The 26558-nt window shown below is 39.0% G+C and overlaps 1 protein-coding gene across 1 annotated transcript in view; it reads right to left on the minus strand.

The window, feature by feature from the left end:
- Positions 1-26558, minus strand: part of ARHGEF26 (Rho guanine nucleotide exchange factor 26) — a 59282-nt gene that overhangs the window by 15023 nt on the left and 17701 nt on the right. The window contains exons 6-10 of the mRNA XM_075157525.1: positions 12650-12802; positions 12027-12156; positions 9996-10070; positions 8143-8232; positions 739-893 (exon numbers count right to left, since the gene is read on the minus strand). Coding sequence (XP_075013626.1) covers positions 739-893; positions 8143-8232; positions 9996-10070; positions 12027-12156; positions 12650-12802 — 603 coding nt within the window. The remainder of the gene's footprint in view (positions 1-738; positions 894-8142; positions 8233-9995; positions 10071-12026; positions 12157-12649; positions 12803-26558) is intronic.

Consider the following 26558-nt stretch of genomic DNA (forward strand, 5'->3'; position numbering starts at 1 on the left):
TTATCTATCAAGTATTATCTAATCGCAACAGCAGAGCAAGGATGTAAATTCCATTCCATTCAATTCAATTACTCTAAACCTTCCCTCAAGTCTAGTGATAAAAATTTAAATGGAGGCTGCTAGAAGTGGTCCCATACATCATTCGCAAAAACAGCACAACTGTTGAAAGCGTGGAGGGGAATTAAAATTAACATTTCTTTATCCTTCTAAAACTTCTCCCTTTGCTAAGGCATCAAGGATTAACTTTTTAATTTGTCTGACAATTTGGAATTTCAATTGCATTTGCCAAAAATATATCCTGTTTAACAAGTGGTTACTTGTCATTTCAAAACGCAGTCTGGTCGAGCAATATTAGACACTCATATGTCTACATAATTCATTTACTCTCTCAAACATGGCATATTAAAACATATAAATAGCGTCACAAATGTTTACTGGACTTAAAACATGTTTAGTCCGTATTTCCTCCTGGTTTATGCTGCAACTGTACCAGGTCCACTTACTTGTCTTTGAATCTCCATTCTTTCAAACAAGCAAGGGGCTAGAAAACATGTAAAAATGCCGTGGATGCAATCAAGTTTGCCATTCCAAAGCCAGAAAGCTTCGGTTTTCATTTCCCCTAGAGTGAGGCACACACAGCAGTCACGATAATTTTAAAAGACAGCAGTAACTCAGCTGTTCTCTCTGTGATTCAAGGAGTTGAACACAAAGGCAATTGTGTATTGGTGAAGCTCTTACCTCTTCTTCTTGGTGATAATGAGGACATCATTAAAGAGGAAGAAGTACACCTGCTGTTTAGAAGTTCTTTTAGAAAAAAGTCCAGTGTCTTCTACATATGCTGTTAATTCACCCCTTTTCACTAACCATCGTGAAGAAGAGACCAATGGAAATGGCTACAAAGCAAGAAAGTAACATTTTAATCCTTCAAAAGTAGAGACTTTTAAAAAAACAGATAACAGTATTATATATTTGGGAAAAAAAAGCTTGAATAAACTCAAAGCTCAGAGATTGTAAGTACAAGCACAATACAGAGGTTATCAAGGTTTAAGGTATCTTCATCATTCATACAATACACAAGTAATAGCCTGCAAATACCTGAAAATCCCTCATGCGCATGACCTGATTGCTCATCTAAGATAAAAATGAACAGACTTGATTGGTCATACTTGGGATGGAACAGACTATGCGAGATCTCCTAAGGAGATTAAAAATCAAAAGACTGTCTTCCAGGAATATGTAAGTTTTTGTAGAGTAAGCACATACGAACATTGGATTTTCCTCTAGGTACCTCACAGCTTTTCTGCCTAAACAGTTGGAAAGAAGAGCTTCAGCTTCTCGTCTCAGATGTGAGGGCTACTGCACACGGCATTTCATCACACCCCTACGGCCAGTTAAAATGATGCCAGGCCTTCTTTCTCATGGTGTGCTCTGTACCACGCACAGAATTAGAAAATGTAAAATCCTTTAACAGAGAAATACACGTACGATCCACTTTGAACTATTCTGTGAGTATATGAAAACAGACATAAACATATGATGGAGACAGCATACAAGATTAGTACTGAATGTTCAGAGTATGCAGACCTTTTTTCCATGAAAAAGCAAAGTACGTGAGGAATGCCAGAAGGCTTACCAATCAAATGTGGTAAAATCCATTTTCTACTCTATAAGTAAATGAAGTTCCAACACAGCTCTGTGAAAGAATGTGTAAAGCAGTATGTGATATGTAAGGTTTGAATCAGTTGTCCATTTTAATGCTAAAACAATATAGTTTGCTCATGACATCATAAATTCACCAGTGGTTTGAAAGACACGTCTGAAAGTTTTTAGAGGACATCTCTTTAGGTATCCACTTATGAAAGGCCATATTAGTAAATAACTGTCCTTCCTCAGGATGAACTTCAGCTTCCCCCCCTCCGTCTTCCATTTTGTCAGAAAAGGTGACTGTTATATTTGACCACAGTTGCTTTGTAATTTGCCGCTGCAGCTGAAGGGGACGGGAAAGTCAGACTGCTCCAGGCGTGCTGCTCTAACGAGGCGTGGACTTGAGCTCGTTAGAGCACCCTCTCAGACCAGACGTGACAACTCACTGCGCACATCTCACTGGCTCCAGGAAAAGTCCGTCAGGTTCGCATAAACCTTCACCCCTCCATTTATGAGGTATAGGTAGAATCATTCTTCCAAGGTAATTACCATACCAAACCACTTACGTTTCTTCCCTTGATAGCAGGAAGGGAAGTCTTCTTGCTATTCTCATTAGGAGCTCCCGAAACATCATACAGTTATCTGTCCACTGTCATAGCTTTATCTAAGATGGATAACTAAGGATACTGTTATAGCTCCTCCTACTCTTTATCTAGTTGATGTAGTTGAACTCTAAATCTGTGGAGTGGGATCTCCATTTCTCTTTAGGGTGAGGACCAACACCTTCAACAGCTGAAGCAAGCCGAAGCGGATCATAGCTGCCTAATGTGAAGATCAGGCTTTATTAATCCAAATTATTCCCAACTGCGGGAGAAACAGACACCATAGAAGGACCTTTTGTTTCTCTGGGCCACGAACATGAAGGGAGATGTAAGACTGCACGTCCTGGTCATACAGAGAACAGATCATCTCTGAAGCTGTACCATGACATACGATGCCAGAAAGACAAAGGTCCATTGCAGTGCTGGCAGCTGTCCCACTGACCAGGATTCCTCAGTCAATGATCTCACCGACTTGCTAGCCCTGAACCGAGCAGAGCTGCTATGTGGGAACACTTCTTCAATGGCACACAGCGGACAGGTTCCTTCTGCTAGACTGTGCTGACACTAGGCAATAGTCTAAGCAAAGATACTGACCTTTCACGCCTAACCACTGGAATGACCTGTTTGGGTCCCAACCTCAGTGCTGAAGATGCTGGTACTTCTGTCTCTGTGCACCTTTGGTATTGCCCACGTGCTGATAGAGCATCTGAAGATGTCTGCTACCTTCCCCCGCTGGTACCAACAAGGATTAGGCTCAGTGGGTAACTTCTGCAAGCAAAGCCTGAGCTGTGCAACCTGTACAGGTTCTCCAGCAGGAGGTACATGATACCACTGGAAAAGAAGAGGCATCCACTTTGCCCACTGTCCTGGTTTTGGCTGGGACAGAGTTAATCTTCCTAGTAGCTGGTATAATGCTGTGTTTTGGATTTAGTATGAGAATAATGTTGATAACACACCGATGTTTTAGTTGTTGCTAAGTGGTGTTCACCCTAGTCAAGGACTTTTCACCTTCCCGTGCTCGGCCGGGTGCACAAGGAGCTGGGAGGGGGCACAGCCAGGACAGCTGACCCAACTGGCCAAAGGGGTATTCCATACCATATGGAATGGTCATGCTCAGCATATAAACTGGGGGAGGGGGCTGGGGAGCAGCGATTGCTGCTCGGGGACTGGCTGGGCATCAGTCGGCGGGTGGCGAGAAAGTGCATCGTGCATCACTTGCTTTGTATATTCTATTATTTTACTATTCTACTATTTTACTTTATTTTATTTCAATTATTAAACTGTCTTTATCTCAACCCATGAGTTTTCTCACTTTTACCCTCGATTCTCTCCCCCATCTCACCGGAGGCGGGGGGAGTCAGTGAGCGGCTGTGTGGTGTTTAGTTGCTGGCCAGGGTTAAACCATGACACCCACGTTTACTAATATTTGTACCTAAGTCCTGCCGCAGTGAATGGGTGCTTACTGCTAAATTTTATGGAGCATATATATTTTTCTTCATCCCAAGCGAAATAATCCAATTTTTGTTTCTACTTTAAATGTAACTGGCTTTCTGCTTATCAAACTTCCACAGAACTCTCTTCCCCATGCTTTCCGTTAGGAGAAGTGTACTAATGGCAAATGAAGGTTGTTCAAAATTGCAAAATGTAGCAGCCGTCTGGAACTATTGCAAATTGTTACAAATTAAAGAAGCCTTAAACTTTTAACCTTGCCTCACACTGGTTTCTCACCCAATATACCCAGAACAAGCAGTAATGAATATCCACCCTCACCTGGTACTTGAACACACCTTTGCTATACTGCAGACCTACATTAGGGACCTTTCAAAACCTGTATTCTTTCAAAGTGACTACTGATAAACACCATATTTCATTTATCTGCTCCGATTCCTAATATTTTTGCATTCACGCTACCAAGACAACGTTAGTGTACTGAATCTTGACGAAATTCCCTTCGGACATTTCTTCCCAATTAATCTAAGGTCACATATTCTGTTTTGATTTATATGACTTTTTTGCAGGTTTCTAGTTTTGTATTACCCATTAGTTTATTAAATGCATTTTCTACTGTATTCTCCAATTTGGAAATGCAGAATTTTGTTTCAAATCCGTATTTTACAAACGGATTTTTATCCAAGTCTCGTGTTAGTGAATCAGAGTAAATCAATCTGGTTACAAATCACTGTAACTTCAAGTTCATTAACTGATATTGTCACTCGTCTCAGATCAGTGGCTAACTTTGACTTCTATCAATCCAACTTTATTACTTTCTCCTGGGACTGTATTATATAATTTTTCTTATGGGTGGTCATTTTATTAAAGACACATCGTTAAACCTCACAGGTTATGAAAGCCTAGTTTAGCTCAGTCCTCAGATATGACACTCCCAGAGGAACTCCCAAGCTCCATCTCTGAAATCAAAGACAGTTTTGTGTCGACATTTGGCTTTAAAAAAGTTGGCTTACTTCTAATCAAAACTCTGCTGGTTCAGTACCTTCAAGTAACGTGAAAATCCATTTTTTAAACAAATGGCTTTTATGTTTCCTGAAATGCTGTAGTGGTTCCATGTGACAATACAGGAATGTGAAACATCGGAACATACCCTAGCAGCGACAGCATCGCACTTTTTGTGACTACAAAATTAAAAGACTTTGGACTAGATGGTCCTTCCACACAGACGTCACAAACAAGTTTGCTTCATGAACACAAAAGTGTGCTTGTAGAAAAAAAAACCTTTCTGGTGCTAAAGATGAAAAATATAAGAATAAAAACTTCCAAATGTTAATTAAAAATCAAATTCTACAGATTAGCCATGTACAAAAGTGACACGATATTTGAGTAGCTTCTCTTGTACTCCCATGAAATGCTCTACAGTTACATCTAACAAAATAATAACGTTAAACAAAAATCCCAAAACACGCTATGAGTTTGAGCAAGAACAGAAATAGTTTACCTAATTTATAATGGTTATAACACAGAATTATAGCACCATGATGATTGTTTTATAGACAAAATGTACTTCAAAAATTTCTATGTGACGATGAACTAAAAATTCCTCTGAGTTCATTACATTTTCCTAACTGACTATATTCCAGAGGCAGCTTTTTACTTTCATATTAATTTTTCCTTAATTGCCAAAAGGGTACATCATGTATACCATCTCCTTTCTATATAAAACAAGCTGTCAGAACTTAAAATGTACTGAAACTTGGCCAAAGCAGTCTTTTATACGCCAGCTGGCAAGCTCTCAAACCACAGATAAGGTCTAAACCATTAAGTGGTTATATTTAAGATGCACAAAGGAAAAAAACACTTGCATAAAAACTACAGAAAAACAAAATACAGAGAGTTGCTATTACTCCCATTAAACTAGTGAGAGCTGCTGGTTACAGCATGTACAGGGAAGAATTATACAGGGCCTCTCGCACCTGCAAAGTTGCGATCAATAGCGTGCATCCTCTTCCCATGGGGAAAGTAAGAGACTATAAACAATTTAAGCACTTAAAACACTGTTAGGTACTTCTGTAGATTCGAAAACTATGAATAAAACTGCAAAGCGGATCGCCCAAGGACTTCAGACTATCCAAAACGCTGTTTTAGACTATCCAAAGACTTGACACTTATCCATTGCTATGGTTAGCAAATATAGTGATGTCACTTGTCAAGAGGTAGTTTATTTATTGTTGTTGTTATAAGTAAATATTTTTATTGTCATCTGGTTTTAGTCAAAGTTCGAAAATAAAAATATTCCAGACAAGTTGAGAAACATCTTTTTGGAGACAGCATTTCCTCAAAGACTGACCAAGACCCTTTAAAGAACTGTGTTTTTAAAAACATGAACTTCTACTTACTGCATGTATGATAATAAAAAAAATCATCTCACAAAAGAATACTTATTATGTAACGCTATGAGACATTATTTATAGAAATGGTATTTTAACAAACATTGAATAGAAAAAAGTAAATATACTTGAAGAAATACCTTGAAAGTTCAATAAAACCCCTACTAACTATGACTATGTCTGCTATTTTTTCCTACCGCAAAGACTGATTGTAGAGGATTTTTTTTAATAACAGCCTAAATTGTATTTTCAGTACTAGAAAGAAAAAAAATTGGAATGTCTCAGCATCCTAAGACTCTTTAATTTTTGAGGGTTAACAGCACCTGTACTAGCAAAACAAAAACGTGGGATTAATAAAGTGAACTGTATTAATAAAGGTGCAGTTCAAGTAGTTTCACCTACACTGAAGCCTGCTGCTGCACAGCTTGCTGTTCCAGGCAGGTATCACACGGTTTTGGTTACGCATCCGACGCTGCCAAATGCGCTGTCGTAGGCGAAGTTGGGTAACTCCTGCCTGCAGGTGTGACCCGGAGCCGACGCACCCCGCGGCTGGGAAAGCCAGCTGGGCGGATGGATTTCACACCCCTGCCTCCTTGAATTCTGCAGCGTGCAGCACTCCCTAACGTCATCCCGTCTCAATCACCTCCCACAAAAAGGAGGACTCCTCAAACTGACAGACTAGGAGAATCTTGTAGAAATAGACTGTAATTCCAAGAAACACGTCCCAAGGTGACCGGAAACAGGCCTGTTTTTTTCATTTCGTGCTGCTGTAAATCAGAGTAAGTCAAATACTATCAGGGTCCTTCCCTGGCCTAAAAGTATTTTACTCAGGCATACTCTTCCTGTCGTGTACCTGAGAACATCTCATCATCAAGCAGCAGCAGGCGGCCTCTCTCCTGATGGCAAAATCTTCACAGCAACTTACTTTGTCTTTACAGCAAAGAATACTTAATTCAATATATACTAAAAAACCATTTTGCTACAACATAACCCTTCTACTTAAAATGAAAATACTTGACAAAAGTTTTAATTTTTATCCTGCCGTAATAGATCATTTCTTTGCAAGAATTAGTGTATGATGTGAAGATACTATTAAAGTTCCACTGTTTACTGTGTCAAACAATTACAAATACTAATTCACTCTTTAAGGAAACACACAGTTTTGCCTAGAAATCTAAGCAAAACTTCAGCCCTATCTACAGCTCACAGAAAAGAGTCAATTCACACGGGATCAAATTTATCAGATCTTTTTTACACACTGCCAGACAACGTGCTGAAGTGAGAAACAGAACTGCTTCGCAATGCGATACCTCCCCCAAAAACATTTCTTTGATCCATCCAACAAGTTCCCATTCTATAAGAGACTTCAACAGATTCGTCAATTCATGTACTGGGTATACTGCACAGTGACATGGCCTCCATTTGCAGTGGAGAACTGCAACAATTCTTGTACAAATTAGACAGGATGCTGTACATTCTTCTGCTTTTGTTTTATGTGAGGAGGAAAGAGAGAGAGAGAAAAAAGCAATTCAAAATCTGACAAGCCTTGAGGAAATGAATGACGAGAAGGATGGACACAGGGGCAGAGCAGTGTGTGCCTCTGAACTGTGACAAGACCATCATGCACATTGTTATGAATTATGTAAAACAGCATAAAATTGTACCATGACTGATATTATTAGGTACTGTCGCTCCAACAGGGACAGGGTTTCATCCACAAAGGCAAACCCAGAGTCTGGACATACTTCATTCTTCAGTAATTAATGCTAATCTATTCTTTTTTAAAAAACATATCCTGATACTCTCTTTCCCTGAAAATCCTCAACCTGAAGCTTAATCTGCTTGGTTAGATGAACAGTCCTCAGTTACTCTGAGTTTCCAGGGCTTCAGCTACCCCAGAACATGAACTTGTCTTCCTTGACCGAAAAGTCATGTCAATATTACAGCCTACACTAATTTACTTTGTTTATGCTGGCAATGAACCTATCAAAACTTAACATGGACGCAAAGCTATTCATATGCTAAATGATTTATGGTCAGAAATATCAACATCATACCTTGATTTTAAATTCCAGTTGGGAGTTGATTGTGTACATCATTTCTGTCCTTTCCATTTTCCGAGCACCTTCGTTGCATAAACGCACCAGCTAGAAACAAGACATTTATTTAACAGGTTTAATGGACTCAAGACTTGTAATAAACTCTTGTTACTTTATAAAATGCACTTCTGAGGAAGCTTAAAATTTACAAAGGAACTGATGTTTTCAGGCTGGGTCACAGACATAATGTTTTCAAAACCAGACTGAACGCAGCCCTGAGTGACCTGCTCTGAGTTGGCAGCCAATTCCGCTTCGAGGCGAGACTGGATGACCTCCTGAGGTCCCCCTCAACCTGAATTATCCTATCATACTATGATAATTATTTATTCTTCAGGGGAGTCCAGATGGTACAAAGGTTTGGCCAGAAGTTCTGACTGAGAAGGGTTACAGCTCTCTGATCCAATGGTCAGCTCCAAAACAACCAACCTTCAAGACTGACACATCAGTGCAACATGCCGCCACGTCCACTACACACACCCAGCTCATTCACAGAAGAGGGTCCCAACACAAACGTTACAGTACCGACTTGTTAAACTAAGGCAAACGCTATCCTAGAAAAAGTTTCATTGCAGCTGACCTTTAGAATGCAATCTTAAAGCATGCTACCATTTTATTGAAGCCTGCACATGGGGTGGGGAGCACATAAAAACAGGGGGGCAAAGACAGAAAGGCGTGAAAATGCATTCCCCTTAACCACGCAACATCATGCGCGGATTTCCCAACTGTCAACGGGCCTTTTCTCCTTTTATAATCGAACGCTTTACGCACCATATACTGTTCCTAGAGAAAAACCCAACTGTGTTGGCAGCAGTACAGTGTTGCCAAATTTCAGATATTTTCATAAGTAATAACAGACAGTAATTTAGGCATAAAAACAATCCCTAATGGCCTTTCTTAAATAAAACGATTTAGAGTTTTTATCCTTCAGTACTCTTCCTGTTTGCACTATTTATGCATGGAAAACATCAATTTTTCCCCTAAAGTAGTCAAAAATGCTCAAGGCCCAAGGTAATGTCTAGCCCCAATGTGCAGAGAAAGACTTTTTTTTTTAGTAAAGAATGCCCAGTACTTCACATTTCACAAGAGTCTATGATGCACTATAGTTTCTGAAATTCTGAGATCTTGGAGACAAAAAATAGCCAGTCCTTAGATCCTTAGATTTTCTTTTCATACCATAATGTTCTGTTTTAAAGAATTGTCTATTTCCAGAATATAAATATATTAAACAAATGGATTGGAATTTCCCACCAATTTAAAAAAAATTGGTAATATGATTGCTCAGGTTCAAATGGAAGGACCCGGAATTTATTATACAAGTAAGTGCTGTTGAAATTTACAATCTATGCATGGAAATGGACTTGTGCTTTTCTTCCATCGTTGATTCTTGGAAAAAAAAAGCATGACTACAGGAGACAATAACAACTTTGAGCAACTGACAGAAGGTGGTCTGGTTAACTTGCAATAAAAGCAGAAAGAATGCTTAAGTTTGCTTAGAAGATTCAGACTTTCTTTTCTCTACTGTCAGGACAGTGTTTTGGGTTTTTTTATGTCTGGTCCACCATATGGCTTTCTGTTGGAATGACTGGCAGCAAACAGAATAAATTTGTCCAACTACACAATGAAACAGGTGAACAAAATATGTAGTGAACATGAAAATTAATTCTCAGGTGACTAACAAAAACCAAAAGCAGCCAGTGGATTTTTGAAATGACAAAAGCATGCAGTGCAATTTAGGCATGCGGTGCAATTTAGGAAGGAAAATAGTCAAAGCAGAAAAAATCTGCATCCGTATTAAACTTCTAAGAACACACCTTGCTCACTTCTTTCAGAGCTTGCTTGCAGTTCTCATATTTTGGTGAATCCTTAGGAGTTTTCTGACAAATAGTCTGAAATGAAATGTCAGTTACTTCAGAGGACTAAGAAGCACAGACTGTAACAAATACAGAATTTTACATACATATTAATTGAAATCGAAGAGGTGAAGTCAGCTGAGGACTGGGATAAATGCAAGAACACTAAATCACTTCTTCAGAGTGCTTCGTGACACTAAGGAATGCCTCCCTTGAAAGCTTTTTGGAGCAAAGGGATGTTTTGCACCTCTTGGCCAACCTCCATCCATGGCAACATGGTGGAGGAGGCAGGCCATATCCTTCCAGGAAAGGGAAGTTTCTGCCGTCTTGTCTCTAACTTTTCACAAACGACAATGAAATCCCATTGCAGCCGTACATGACCAGGTTCTTCCTGTTTCAAGTACCATGTTAAGCTTTTCCTGGAAGCTGAAATACCCGTTTATGTACAACTGACCTTGCAATAAGAAAACTGCACCAGATTACTCTGCCTGACCTCTCTGTGGAAGGTACGTATTTCCAAAGGATTAATAGAAAAGGCTCTTAAGGCTACACTGTTATGTGTACCATGGAAAAATATACATAACAGTATTATTTTATTAAAACAAGAAAGCACATGGAAGGGAAGACAGCTGCAGCATCCAAACAGAAGCAGCGCTGGAAAGTAATGAGAAGTGAAACCTATCTATGAGTTAAGCGAGAGTTATATCTATTGACAAAGTTTATTCTCATGAGTTTGTCTTTACCTCTAAGTCCTATCAGCAACAGGCATTTTGAATCAATGACAGATCAGTTAAACCACTTTTTTGATTGAGAAACAAAAACATCAGAAGATATTTTACGTTAAATTAGTCTTGGTTTAATTATATTCCCTCCTCTCTGACTGTAGTTGGAGCCGTATTTCTGGTACTGAAACCTTAAAAATTGAATTCACTCTGAATTCTCAATATAAGGTTTACACAACCATCTCCAAGAAAAACAAACAAAATTGAAACAGTGGAAAATAAAATTCTTGGTTTGCTTGTTTAGATTCTTTTAGCTGAAGAGGGGAAGGAGCCGAAAAAAGGGGAAGGCACACCTAGTGACACACGAAAGTAATACTGGATTATTATTCCTTTTTTTTTTAACCTAAAATGTGCTGCAGAGAAGAGAGTATTCAATGTCCATGAACAAACTAAGTAATTATCCAGATGATCAATCAAATTAATCAGTGCACAATTTGCAAATATATAGGAGAACAAAATTATTAGTCCCGCTTCTGGATCCTAGCATTCTACCAATGCTAGAATCCGAGCCTGCATTTTAATCTGCACTATTGCTGGTGGTCCAGCTCTTAAATTTAGTTCTAGCATCTTAACTGAAATACCACGAAACTTGGTGTGAACTTTGCTTCACAAATACTCAGTTGTGCTTCATCACACTTCCTAAGTCGCCCAGTAACTTTGCACCGGAAGGAAACATCTCACAGTGTAACGTGCTGGGGGGAAACCGAGTGTATCAATACTGCTCCACTCACGAATAGCTCCCGTGCCCTTGAGAACAGAGTTCATTCTTCAGGGTTACACTGTGTACAACTCTGTTCCTGAAAGTAAGCCTTTACTGCAAAAGGACCCGTACCTAATCTAGATAGGAAGTCTTGTTTTTTAAACTTTTAATTTTTTAATTAAAAATTGATTTTAATCCTAACACTATATACAATTTCTCTACTAGGTTCCTCCTTGGTTTCAGAATCTTTTTGACCCTTAACAATTTTTCTATTAGAATGTCTAAATATTTAGTTTTTGAACAAGGGGTCAGGAGCAGGGGGTACTGGTCACAGTAAGCGAGCAAATGCTACAGTACTTCATTATCAATAGACCAGCTTCTACAGCCCTGCACCTGGTGTAAGTAAGAAGACGTGAAGAGACTGGAACAAACTAGGAATTGAGTACGAAAGAACACTAACATTAGAAGGACATGCATCAAGGAAACACAGAAAAATAACTCTGTTCTCACATCCATCAGTAAGGGAAGACGAGTAACTCTCTGCATGGGAAGAATGAGGAAAGAGATCATCGGTAAATTCCGGCAATCTTCATGGGACTCTATCCGTGATAACACCTCTTTAAATGCTGGATTTGTGGCTCTGGTGGGAAAAAGGGGGAGAGAATTAAACGCTATGTTTTACCAAAGAAAGTTGCTAGATTTTAAATAAACCAGTATTTTATTGATAGGAAAGTGTGGTTTGAAGGAGTCATATCAACTAAGCCTTCAGCTTTATTTACTTAGATACGCAAGACCAGTATTGACATTTAGAAGCCTCAAGTTCTCCCATTCATGAACATGAATGCAATCAGACTGATATGTAACATACAATGAAAGGACATCTTTGACATTGATTAAACCGTATTATCAGCGGGAAGGGAATGTAACACATGACCACAAATAGGATTGGAGTATGCAGCCAGGCATGTTTTCACTCTCAATTACTTCACAGGAACTTGTAATTAAGGAAAGTTATGCATGTAAGTACATGCTTAGTTGGAAGCCATAGGGTTTGCACCAAATACCACAGCCTACTACTCACTCCTACTACAAAGAGGGTTATTTTGCAATCATATTTTAAAATTAGTTCTTACAGTAATTTCTGCAGTGTTCGTTGCTGATAGACTTCATTGGTGCAGTACTTTACGTATGGATCAAATGTTGAAGAGGTATGCTTTTCAACTATATCACTAATATCATCAATGAAGATGTTGTTCTGATGTCTTGCTTCAAGTTCTTTAAAGAACCTGTGGAAAAAAAAGAAATTACGCATTTTTCCAAAAAAAAGCAGACTCTCTCTTGCAACATTTTACACCTCACCTGACACAACCCATGACTTCTATAACCTAATGACAACTTGAATGGTTTGTGAAAGGGTGAGATCATCTCTCCTTTGGCAGAACAGTAAGGGAAATCTTTACAGGCTACAAGTCAAAGGGTGGCGGTGTCACCTGGCAGAACTCAGCATAAGCAATGCTGGCAAAGTTACTTCCCATTCTCTAGCTGCCAAAACCGAAACAGCATTACTGATCTAGTTAGACTAGAATTTCCAGAAACAGAGTTGAAAAAGAAATGAAACAACTTCAAGCACAACATTAAACGCATTTCCTCTTGCGATAAAGGCAGTACAATACTAGAAATGTTCAGTCAAATGGAAGTTACGTGTGAACTGCTGAACTACGACCAAAAAGATATATAGCAGGCTGAGCTGGACAAGGTGCTCATGTACCATATACTTCAATCTACCATTAAAGCCAAACACAGATTGAAACAGTGAAAATGGGAACAGAAACCAAAATCCTGAGCTGACTTTTTCCCCTAAACATGCTTGTTCTAAGAACTTCCCTGTTGTTCATCTGCTGTTCCATATCTGAGTCCCTTTGGCCTCTGAAAGCTTTCAACTCCTCCTTGCACTTCTAATTTTACCAGAAAACAAAAGCCTTTATTTCCACAACTCTCATTAGAAATATTTTACTGTTTGGGGTATGAGAGCTCACACAAATCGGCATTAGATCTATTGCAGGGCATTAGAATTACCTACACTGACACTCTGACATCACTGCAATCCTTAAAACTCTAGAAGTTGCTAAAAATCTCTCCGATATTAGTCTTGCCTGCAGCCTTTATAAAAGATGATTCACTAGAACAATCCTGAACTCCCTAAAGTAAACCAGCTAATAAAACCCCTCTCATATAGCACAGAAAAATTAAGCAAATACTTGGAACACAGGATCTCACATCAAGCTAAAATATTTTGAAACATGTTTTATTTTATTTTGGCCCTTTATTACATTTTCTCATTACTAACACTGGCTCTTCAAAAATCTGTCACCTTGCAGCATTTCATTTTTTTAAGTGCGCCACCAATGTTCTCCATAATTTGTTTTACAAACAAACCTCAAACAGGTAAGAAGAGGAGAACAGGATGAACAGAAGCTTATCATACAAGTGTTTAACAACATGGGTTAACTAAAATTAAAACATTTTTTCAGGTGTGCTTAGAAGAAGCTGCCTGAATTGAGTGGTTGCCAGATTCTCACTTGGTCAATCACACAGTCAGAAGAATCAAGCGTGGGGCTTTTTGTTTGGGTTTTGGGGGTTTTGTTTTGTTTTTGTTTTTTTAAAGTTCTGACACATTAACTGCAGATTGAACTGACTGATGTTTATCAGTATTGTCACTTAATGAAAAAGAGGACACTGCCGACAAATAAATATAATGCTGTCTACTACAGTGCACAGTTTTCTTCTCGCTCGTCCCTTTTAAGTGGTGCAGCAGTATTGTTTAATAGCCTTGCCACTTTTGGAAGGCAGAGTCCTCCAGTATCCTTCTATCCTCCACCCATCTTATTTCAATGCACAGAATATTTCAAGTTGTCACTTGTATTATGCTACATATTTGTTTTTTTAGTATCAAGAACAGTACTAACTGGCAAAGCATACTAAGCTGCAATGAGGTCTTATACAACACATGGACAAATACTAAAGTTAACAGTTGCTTGAAATTTCATTGGGGTCCAAGAAGGGAAGGGGGAAAAAAAAAGTCTCCAAGTCACAGAGTCTGCAATTTCTCATGAACCACAACAGTCAGATTTCAAGCGCTGACCACCATGAACCGCAGACAACTGGAATGCGTTTCTACTCTACTTAGACATGTTTATAGTTGGGAGAACTTCTCAGCATGCTGCCAATTTACTTTGCTCAGGAAATCAGGAAATACAACATTTCTTCCTGCTGTATGTTATGGCACACTGACAAGGTGTTTGACCGTGCTGGGCTAGAACTTCCACTTTTAGATTTTATCTGGTGCTTCATCAATGACATCATCAGTCACAGTCATTGTAAGAAACAGTAAAAATCTTGGATAGTAGAAGATTTAAAAAAGAGAGAGGGGCAGAGAGAAGCAGCATACTCAAGTCCCATCCCCCACAACACGTACTATAAGAATTATTACCTCTGGAAATCATGTATCAGAGTTGAAATCAAAGGTTGTCTTTTTTTGCATCCAATCTGCTAATTACTATATACAGTCAGTGAACCAGACACATCATAAAAACCTTTTACTTAAAATTTTAGGACAGATTCTGTCATAAAGATCAGTACTGAGTGATCGAGTAATGACATTCAATTTAACCAACTACAAATTAGTTGTGCTGTGTGTCTGGCTTTTTTGCTTAATACCAGAAAGATTTATTTAAAGCATTTGTTTCTGTTAAATCCAGAACTCTTCTGGTTAAAGTTAGATCCAATTAAGTGAAAGTCAAACAGCATCATAAGAGAGCATTTGATTTCCCTCACCTTGCCCTTATGCTGTTTAAAAGAATCATCCAATTTGTAGTACTCTAAAACCTCCCTCTCCTAAAGCTACGTGCCAAATTTAGAAATGCAGGTTTAGTTCATTTCCTGCTTGTTTCTTTTTACAGCACAAGATCTAGAAACACTACAGATCTCAGCAACACTGGAGTTTGCCCTGTCTTTATGACAAGGATTCTCTCCTCAAAGTTGGTGGCTTCTGCTAAGGGTCTTCCCATGTCTTTAGGCAGCTAATTAACAAGCTGGTAATCACCAACACGAACAATGTCCTAACACTTGCTCAGGCAATTTTCTTAAGCTATTTCTTCCTACTCATTGGCACTGCTTTAATCAATGACTGACATCCACAACTTTCTCAAAAACTCCAGTTAATTCAGCTGTATAAACACAAATGTGCAGTGGCATGTGCACAATGTTACAAACTATTCCATACAATTCACCTTTATAAGGCCTAAACTATGTCTCATTTACAACGGCTAAACTTCCATCAACATCAACAGAAGTTCTACTTTAACAGATGCCATGAAAAAATACACAAAATAAATGCCCTAAGATCAATCATGTTGGCCGACATTTCTTCTCAACATTTACTCTCCCTTCACCCCTAGATAAAGATATTAACTGAGCAGCACTTACATTCTTATGAATACTGCATCTTGCTATCTGCATATTCCAAAATTAGATTGCACTGGATTAAAAAAATTCTAATTAGGCAGGTAAAAAAGGTTTTAACTAGGCAGGCCAAATCCGAGTTAGAAAAACAATTATCTTACAGAATCAGTTATCATCCAGGAGCAAAAAGCAAGTAGAATCAAACGACAGCACATAAAAGGAAAGGTCGGAGGTACTGCAAAAAATCTAAATAGATTATTTACATCAAGGGTCACCACAGAAGGAAACTGATACCAAAGCCCTTCTGGTGAGTGAGACTGGGAAAGAGCAGACTTGGTGGAAGATCCGTCTGAAACTGAAGTAAATGTGGAACACTAGAAGTCACCAGAACCAGGTGATCAGGATCCAAGAGAGCTAAGAGGAAAAAAAAATTCTGATAAAGTTACTATGAGATCATTTTATTCTGTTTGCAAAATGACAGAATACACATAACAGCATTACCACGTTGGTGAGAGGGACAGATGGTGCAATATCATTACGATTTTGTATATGGGTTACATAGCAGTCATAGAATCGAGGTTCTCAAACATTTATCTGACTTTTTTCCTTACTGCTTACAGTTCTAATTTTTTATCTCCTTGCGGGTTCATGCAATTCTCCATTGCTAACCATTCTGGACAGTGCTACTGTTCCTCTCTGTCAGATGCCACAGTCACTGAGAGTATCAGTCCGTCACCACCACAGCCATTCTGTGTGCGGAAGTGAACTGCGCGGTCTGGCTTGTAGATCACTTATTTCAAAGTTCATTGTTATTATTCTTGCTTAATATTTTTTGAAGTTATAATGACCTATATGTCTGGCATAAAGAAGATTATAATGCAGATTTAGCTTCATAGTGATGTTGCTGCTGACGCATTACTATCCAGTAACAGAAAAAAGCCACTGGAGTGGAAGCCAGTACAATTTAGCTTCCTCCTCTTAGAGATAAGGGAACTGGAAAAACAATTACCAATTTCAGATAACTTCAGATAAAAGTAATAAAAATTTCTGATTAGCCTCTCCAAATCTGAATCTTCTCATCAGGAACAGAAACTTAACACCTGCACCACAATTTTTTTTTTTGGGGGGGAAAGGGAAATTTAAAATAGTAAAAATGGGAAAAATTACAGCCTTATTTCCATAGAACTTTTATGCTGAATCGGAATCAGAGCTTTTAGCAAGAGAATGGCTGAAAAGAGGGTGATTAAAGTGAGGGACTGCATCCACAGGTGTTTGAAATTAATCAGTTTGTTACAGGAGTTACCACAATCTAAATAATGGAAAACAATACATACATACACATATATTTACAATGCCAAACACTGCAAGCTAACAGCCCATAAAAATACCTTTTATTAGGCAATATCCACCGAGCAACTACAAAGCCAAACAAGAAAAAAAAAAAAGACCCTGACAGCCTATTCGTTCATTCTGCAACAAACTGGAACAACTTTCAGCAAGCCTACCCACAAGTAACTGTCCTAATGGTAAGCCACTTGCCTTTTCAACTATTTATAGTATTCTGGCAGAAATCCAGAAATAAAGAGGCCATGGCAACCCTACCAATATATTCTGTTACAGTGAGATTCTTGAGATAGCGAGTAAGTGCTCATAGCATCTAGCTCAATGGCATGCATTTCAGAAAAACAAATCTTGATTCAATCAATTAATACCCACTGACAAATGAAGCCACAAAGAACACTCTGTGCCACTAGAAATGTAAATCTTTTTGATAAATTATGAAGACATCACAACAGGAGTCTTCGTTTTAAAAACCTTTCCCATGCTGAACAAAGTAATGCTTTTTATACTACTGAGAAGAAGCAGGGTGCTTCTGCCCGTCTCCCCGAGTCTGAAAAGTTACCTACATACTCATTTGTCACAGAACAAAATGACCTCTTGCATGTCGCAAACAATGAGTTTATAAATCATTTGTGAAGCTTTCTAGCAACAGGGATGAGGCTATTCCCATATAACACACTTGCGAGAACAGCCAAACTAACAAACACAGCAAGCAAAAACCTTGGAGAACAGAAGAGAACAACTGGACGTGTAACTTGTCTCATGCTCTACAAACCTGTGTTGTCACCTGCAATCCCTAGCTTCAAAATAACCACGTGTTAGTACTAGCAAATACGGATGTTGTTACTATATACAAGAGAACTAATCAACCTTGATATTTGGGAAGAAATTTTTGTTAATATAAAAATATGAACCATACAAAATCATAAGTTAAGCATTGCTTAGTCTTGAGGGATGTGTATCAGCCAGGGGACTCTCCACCACAGTCTAGAAGTAGATTTAGAGAGTGCCCAGGAAACTCTCGAGAGAAAGTCTGGAATTTGTCATTTAATTTCAAATGACAAATTCCCCCGTCAGGCTCCTGCCCCGCTCCCTCTCAGCGCCCAGCGGGTACCACCATGGGTACCACCGCAGCCACACACCTCCCGGCAGCCCTGCGCCAGAAGCAGACCGCAAACACTCCCTGGTTAATCTTTCTCACAAGGGCACCTGTGCCAAGTTGGCAACCGCCTGCCTAACTTCCGTAACCAAAGGAAAGCAAGTTCAAAGTGCAAGTGTACTAATCACCACGTTACGCTGTTTTACAGCCCTGCGCGGGGGCTGTTCCGAAGGCAGAGCAGCAATGCCTGTCACGAGAAAGGCCAAGGGGCAGGACACTGCGCTGCGAGAGGCGACACAGCACGGCTTCAAGCGCTGTTGGACTCCTCTTTGTGCCATCACAGGTTTTGATACTGCTGTACATAAAGCTGCTTTTCTATCAAATGTACAAATAAACGTTTGCATACATGATCTTCATATTGATACAGCCACATCCATAGCAGAAGTTACAGTATGACATCTAGGATAGCAAATACCACACTTCGGCAGGCAAGATTTCCTACGTATAAACACTGCAGAGACCAGCCTCGCTGTTGTCCAGAGAAACGTGGCGCAATGCAACATAACTCATCTATCTGCAATAAAAACTTTCAACTCATGAATTTGAGGTTTAAAATCTCATTTAAACAAAGCACATTGACCCAATGATACATGAGAGGAGCCAAGGGAACATACATACATCCTCCCACTATGACAGCCGTGCTAAACGCAGATATTTCTAGACTTACTAACAACTTGGTGCCTTTTCAAAGCTACACATTCTTTTTATGCCAGAAGGGCAATGGCAGTTCTCTGAAACCAGACTGACCTCTTGAAGACTCAGTCTCAACTAAGAAAGGCTGCTTCTTCATTCTTTATCAGTCTCTGTACAAGGAAAGCAGAGATGCAAGTTCGAATAACTGTTGAACATCCATCCACTTTACTACCAAAGAAATACGCAGATAAATACAGTTTTTCTCTTTTGTGCTTCCTGCAGCAACAGTAAATCTGAAAATTGGTGAAAGATTCGTAAGCTGCTACTAGAACAAACCTGCCAGACCCAACAACAAAGCACGATTGCTTTAGAGGATCTGCGTGGGCACTAAGTTTCAGATGATCATGACAGTGATGCTCTGCAGGAAAGGATACATAAACACCTACTGGATAAATAGTTTTTGGGTTACAGCTGGAAGGCTTTAAAATTTTTAAGTACTTTTGTTCTACTGTCCTTAAACACAAATATTCACATAAATAACTCTCTATGCAGAGGTTAGGCCACAGAAGAGCCAGAGGGTCCAAGAAGTCAGCTACAAATGCTGCTGTGGGATTTTTTTTTTTTTTTAAAAAAAAAAAACAGAGAATGTGTTTACATAATATTCGGATGGGTTTCAGTGGCAGATGGCAAATATGGCAGATAGCAGCTTCATGCTATAGTTCTGGCAATACCAGCTTCCACGCCTCTTGTCCAACTTACTCGTTCCTTTTCCTACCCTGCTCTTTCAGCTGTGTCATCGCAATTGCTTGTGGTCTGACACTTGATGAGATCTGGGAACTGCTCTGACGGGGATGCGAGGGAGGCGAGAGAAAAAACTCTGACCAGGTTTGTTTTGTGGGTTATTTTTCAGCTACATCTCATCTGGCTGGCAACCGGCTGAACTGAGGGAATAATGGGGAAGGTGGAAAACCTCCAGGCACCACTAGCACGAAAACCGGATCTTTTACATCAGTGTGCAAAAAATAAAGGATACAAATAAACAAACAAACTCTACTATGCTGGTCCTACAACAGCCCTCTAAAACAGAGAGGGCTGTTATGACTTTTGGTTAAACTCACAATTTTAAGGCCATTCATCTAGAATATGGTTTCAATCCTTGTTTCAAACAATATTTCATCTCAAAACAAGTTATTTTTATTTGGCGCCAAAACTATCTGTTGCTGGATAACAACATCTTAAGTCACTGGTGACGGAAGATTTGGGTTTTGGGTAGTGGTTTTTTTCTTTTAAGAAAAGAAGCTATACTGTTAATGTTTGAAACAGTCATTAGAAGTCAATTAGGTAGAGAAGTATCAGTTCTTAGGCTGAGGACCTCAGCTAGAGAAAGAAGAAAAAAGTATCTCCAAAAGTACTTAATGATAAAAGTAAAGTAAAAACTGAACACAAAGTCCTAGACCAAGGACTGGCAGAAGAGTTTTGAAAAGTAATCTAATTACAAGAGGAAAAGCTCCAAGGGGATCTGACAGTGAGTCTCTCCTCCTAAGAATCTGGGACGCTGAGTTACATACCATCTGTGCTGCATTTCCACAGGAAAATAAATAGACAGTACAGAGCTTCAGAGTCATAAATTTTTCAGAAAGGGACACAAAGACAATTAATTTGTCAAAATAATTTTGGCAGTAATACAACACACAAAGAATACTGAGAGGACAGCATGCAGATGAAGTTTTGAATACAAGCATAGATAGGCAAGAAAAAAATTACTAGAATTCTCTACATAGAGAGGTAAAATAAAGGAAGATTCTAACGGCCACTATTCAAGAATACCGTTTTTTTAAATTTAAAACAGAAATTGAATTACCTTTCATCTGACAAATACTGTTAATATCGTCAAGCTTCAGCAACCACAATTAAAAATCAATAAAAATGCACACCTACAATCATGCAGTTGAGATGACTGAGCAATTGTAACACGTATCTCACAGCCTTGGGTGCTTTGCCGTTTCTTTTACTGAACCTTTTCCTGAGAAGTATACACGTTACCGCTCACTATTCCCTGACATTTGCTGTCAGTCCAGTTCAAGTGAGATAAGGAGGTGGAATCATGTTTTGCAGGGAAGAAAAAAGAAGAACCAGAGACAGTATTACATGAGAGGGATTGTGAAGGCCTTAAGAGAAAGCCAGAGAATAACACAGAAAACAGCCAAGTGGTTAAAGGCGCAGCCTATATCCTGTGACTTTTCAGTGAACTCAACCCTACCACAAAGGAGGGTTGAGCAGGACTGTTCTTCAATTCTTTCCTCCCCTGGCATGCAAAAGCTTGAGAATATTGCAATCATGTTATTTCAGGGAAATTAGGGGAAAAAAAGAAGGCATTGAAAAACACCTTGATTTACTCTAGAAAACTCTTGAGTAAAACTCATCAAAAGAATGGGTTCCCTCTATTCTTCAGTCAGTATTGCAGTTTGTACTGAGAGGACCTTCATCTGTTACTCTTGATCTTGGCAAATGGTGGTCATTTAGGTTTTGATTACATGGTAAAAAGAGCTGATATACACAGGGTACATCTACACTGCCAAATAAAAAACCCTAAAACCCAAACAAGATACTTAATGTAATACTTTGTCATATCATCTTTCAGAAACAATGCGCTGAAGGGTCTACTCTGAGCAAAGCGTGTGATGGCAGCTCCTGGGATCTGAAAAACACGGGCCAATCAGTTGCCTTAATTTTTTTTTTTTAAATGAAATCCAGCTACACAGTGTCTATTTTAGTTAGCAAAATAAGTAAACACAATCATTAACATGATCCAAAGGTCTCCTTAAAAGATCGCACCAGCTAATACTATTTTAAAGGGATTAAACTGTGTCTATGCAAAGCTTGACAAGCATTTCAAGATTTGCTGGGTAAAACACCATGGAAGCAGGATGCTAGAGAGAAACAAAAGCATAGTTACATGGTCAGCATTTAAATGACACCGCAAATAACTCCTGGGATACGGAAGATTTTCTGAAGAAATACAAGTTTTATGCAACTAATATTTAAATTACATATATCCAGCATTGGGAAAAAAACAACCTTAAAGACAGTTTAAGTTTTATGTTTATGTTGGTGTTTCTTGAAGATACTGTACAATCCATTACAGACAAAGTAAGGCAAGTTAATTCCGGCTTCTAGTCCCATCTGGTTTTAATAACTGACTTCAGGCTCAGGCTAAATTCACTGGTAACAGATACACAACTGTAAATGCCCTCCACCAACACTTTCTGTGCCATACACAGCATCATTGGAGATTCTCAGGCGGCCTCTCCAAGAGTGATCTTTTACAACACCTCCGAGCAGGCGTGAAGGCAAAGATAAGGACGCCTGCGCAGAGACTGTGAGATCTAACACAAGAGCTACATTTAATTTCACAGAGGATCGCACGTGTCAGAGACAAGCAAATTGTGAATAGGTTCAGGTTTTGTTTACAATTAGCTGGCATTCCTTCAGAGGGGCATCTGACACGGAGAACGCAATGGACAGCTTGAACAGGACTTTACACAGGACAGAAGGGAATGTACTAAAAACCACTTCTCTTTACTACTCTAAACCAATGTTACATTAAAACATTGACCTTTCTCAGAAAATCTTTTAAGAGTTAAACCTACCCCCATTGGCAACCCCCCCACAGCTCACTATCAACAGTAAATATCTTGGGCTGAGATACTTTTCCGTAAGTACCAGCCAAAAAAGCACTTCCCTGGTTTGGTCACCACTGTGACTGTGGGTGACACGTCACAGCTACGGGAGAGGAAAGCTCTGGGATCAAAGTCCGGGTTACCAAGGAGGGCAGTGCAGCAGCAGCGGGAGGAACAGGCTCACACACAGTCAAGGAGACAGTGTCGTCATTCTCCAGCCACCGTGGCAGAGTCACTGCCCGAGTATCCTCCTATTGTGTCCTTCTCCTACACTTAGCAGCAGCTGGCGAGAGTTCAGTCTATTTACATAGCATGAAAATACACCAAGAAGGTGATGGATGGAAATCTGTGAGTTTGGGATATTTTTTTCAATATGTTTAAGCAAATAATTTGAAGCTAAAGGCTTATTGTATTTTCTGGAAAACTAGGTATTTTCTGCAAGGGCACTTTTTGTATAGGTAATTGCAGATATTTACAAAATTAAGTATTATACAATGCATATATATGTATAAAAATTTCTAAACTCGTTTAAAAGCGTTCTTTCTCTTAAGTTCTGTTCACCCAAGAAAATGAGCCTCAGCTCAGAAGTATGATTCTGTTCAGATTTGTTGTTCCCAAGTATTGAAGTCATATATCTAATTTCATTTCCAATAAGGAAGCTAAATTATAAAAGAACAATTACTGGGTCAGGAATGCAAGTACCAACTGCGTATTACTTTAAAGTTACCGTTTACCAACACTGCTAGTCATTAGCAAAGAAACAGTGCAGGTCAACTCGGAGAGTTATTTCAGCTGCCAGAAGAACCCTCTCAACAAATAATTCCTAGATATTAAAGCCAAAGAGTTCAGCAATGAGCGCTGATGTCAGAACAAACCATGAAGGAAGCAATCTGAGGAAACACAAGGACAAATGTAGTGTCCCAAGTCATCAGTATGATGCAAATCCATAAACATGTTCTGTGGGCACCTAAAATTTAAAGAAGAAAAAAAAAAAGGTATTTTGACTCACTGCTCTACAATATGGCTCCAGAATCCCTGGAATCTCCTGACAATCAAAAAAGGCCCCTCTGGCAGCAAAAGCAGATTATGCAGCAAGGCTGGGAGAAAGGCAAAAACCACAAATGGTAAATTTAGCCGTGCTCTGCAACACCTGGAAAACCCAAGCACCATGTATGGCCTGAGTGCTCACCAGCACCTGCTGTGGGTCAGGGCAACGCATCAGCTTCTGCACAGAGCCACAGGTGCCTCACATCCTGCTTCCAGATCATTTGGGAGGATTTTCCTCCCTCTTGTTCCCATTTCTCTGTCCACCGTATCCAACATAATCACTCAGCCTTACTGATAAGGAAGGCACTTATCTGCTTCAAAACGTCCAGTGTGAACAACTTTCTTTGAAGGAGCATAGAAATTCTCCCCCAGATCACACCTCTGTGTCACTTATCCAACAGGGTAACCGCACTCAGCTGGATGCCCCCAAGACATTACTCAGCTTTCTTCAAAAACTGCTAACAGCAAGAACTGCGATAAAATACAGAACACAGATTAAGACCATCAGTCTAGACCAAACAGGAAAAAAGGATGTTAATGACTTATAACACTGTCTTACCTGGAAATAAAATCAGTGATCTATAACTCAAGAATAATTCTCTTTCATTATAGTTCACCTGAATCACCCAGGGTCTACTCACAATATTTAAAATTTACTTTTACTTTTTTTATTATATGCGGGTTTTGGGGTTGGTTTTTTTTTTTTTGCAATCTTCCAAAGAAACCAAGCAACAGAACTCTGCATTCTCTAAAAGTAATGTTTTTAATGCCTACTTAACTGTTTCAATACACACACTTCCCAAATGAACACTAGGACTGTATTTTCCTATGGAAGAAGCAGCAGCTGCATCATTTAAAGTATGTTGGAAAGAGGTGAAACATTACCCTAATTTACAAAAAAGTGCTATGAGAAATCTTACCTGGTTCCTAACATATATTCACACATATAAAATTAAGAGACTCAGACAAGATGTTAACCCACCTCACAAACCCACACGGGCTTCTCTACCGAAATCAAGACACAGAGTTTAAAAAGAGTCAGAACCTGTCAAAATATTTTTTGTTCGTGTCTTTTTCTGCTAATGCTAATCTTCTGACCTTCAGAAGCAAAAGCTTTTTGCCTTTTGCTGGCCTAAAGGCAGAGAGAGAAACAAAATGCTAAAGCTTTGCTTTCGCCTATAAATTTGGTGATTTGACCTGTCAGACCAATTGTCCTTCAAGACATTTCGCTAGCTGCCCTGCAAGTCCTCTTTCCCAAGACAGGCTCTTGGGAAACTGACCTCTTTTGCACCACGTACTGAGACTGGAGAGGGTTTTTCTTACTAGTGAGATTGATTGCACAGTATTCTCAGACTACACAAGCTTTTATTTCTGAATAAGCTGGCCTATGGCATCCCCATCAGCTTACATCTCAATGTAACAGCTCTCACTGACTCGGGTTGCAATTTGTGTGATTTTGTCTTCTATCTGTTATGAACTCCCATATTACACATACAGGCAAATACACAATAAAAGATTTAAGCCTTCTGAAGCCACCTTACAAGATGTTTTCATAAACAAACATATTGTATGCTGCACAAATTATTCAGATCAACTTTTCTTTGTTAGAGACATTCCAATGAGCTCCCAAAAGCAGAGACGGTCTTTGCTGTCTGTATTCTGCTTCTAACAAAGGCAGCTTTGTTCCATCAGAAATGGCCTTGTCACGCATTAGAAGCCTATCTTGGTGTTTCTGGAGAGTTTCCATTAAAATGTTCTATGTCAAAGTTCCTAGATACAAGCTTTAAGCAATTTTGACTAAAGATAGTATTTTTATCAGTTCATGTTCTTTAGCTCACCAAACTTTTGTCTGAGCAACCAAAACCACAGATAACTCCAGTCATACACTCATACTCAGATTTTATATTTTTAAGTATAGGAAAGGCTGCTTAAAATGCAGCATAATGGGACAGATTTTATGGGACAGCTCGATTTTATTACAATTTTGTAACAAAAGGATGGATTTTGCTACCTTCAAAGACCTTGAAAATGGGAAGCGATAGTTTGGAGATACTAAGAAAGAGGCTTCTGTTTTAAAATCACTTTCATTATTTACACAAATGAGGTTGTAGAAAGCCAGCACAAAGTTTTGTTGTAGTTTAACAGTATTGCATAACTCAGGAAACAAAGTATGTTTTCACTTAAGCTTAAAAAGGAGTTACGAATTCTGTTTTTACTCCAAGTTATAAAAAAACCAAGTTCTTAAACCATTAGACTTTCCAGACAAGAGAAAATAAGATTATAATTTTAGGGTAGTGTGGTATTTTTCCATTCTTTCTTTCCCCACCTCCTCGCCACTTCCTTTGAAGACTATTAATCAAAAGGGTTGTAAGAATTCCCCGAAAAATAGTGCTCTCCCCACCCCCATCTCTGCTTTAAATATTTTAAGTGAGAAACGTAAAAGTGGATTTAATGATTTGGAAGGCTTCTTCAACACAGGGGAAAACACAGGGCAAAAACCAAACACACACCTATTCACATAACTATACTAGTATGGTCAGCTGTGTCTTACAGAAACAATCCAAAGGAGAGGCAAAGTCTGCAGGCTAATTAAACCTTTGATTTCTATTACGCTATTTAAAAAAGATGGCAATTACCCCCTTACACACGATGGTTCTGTGATAGCAACATTTGTCTAGCAAAAAACGGGCTCATAATACTTTACTTTTACAATTCACATTT

This window comes from Calonectris borealis, chromosome 9 (assembly GCF_964195595.1).
Source record: "Calonectris borealis chromosome 9, bCalBor7.hap1.2, whole genome shotgun sequence".
In the NCBI taxonomy this organism is placed as follows: Eukaryota; Metazoa; Chordata; class Aves; order Procellariiformes; family Procellariidae; genus Calonectris; species Calonectris borealis.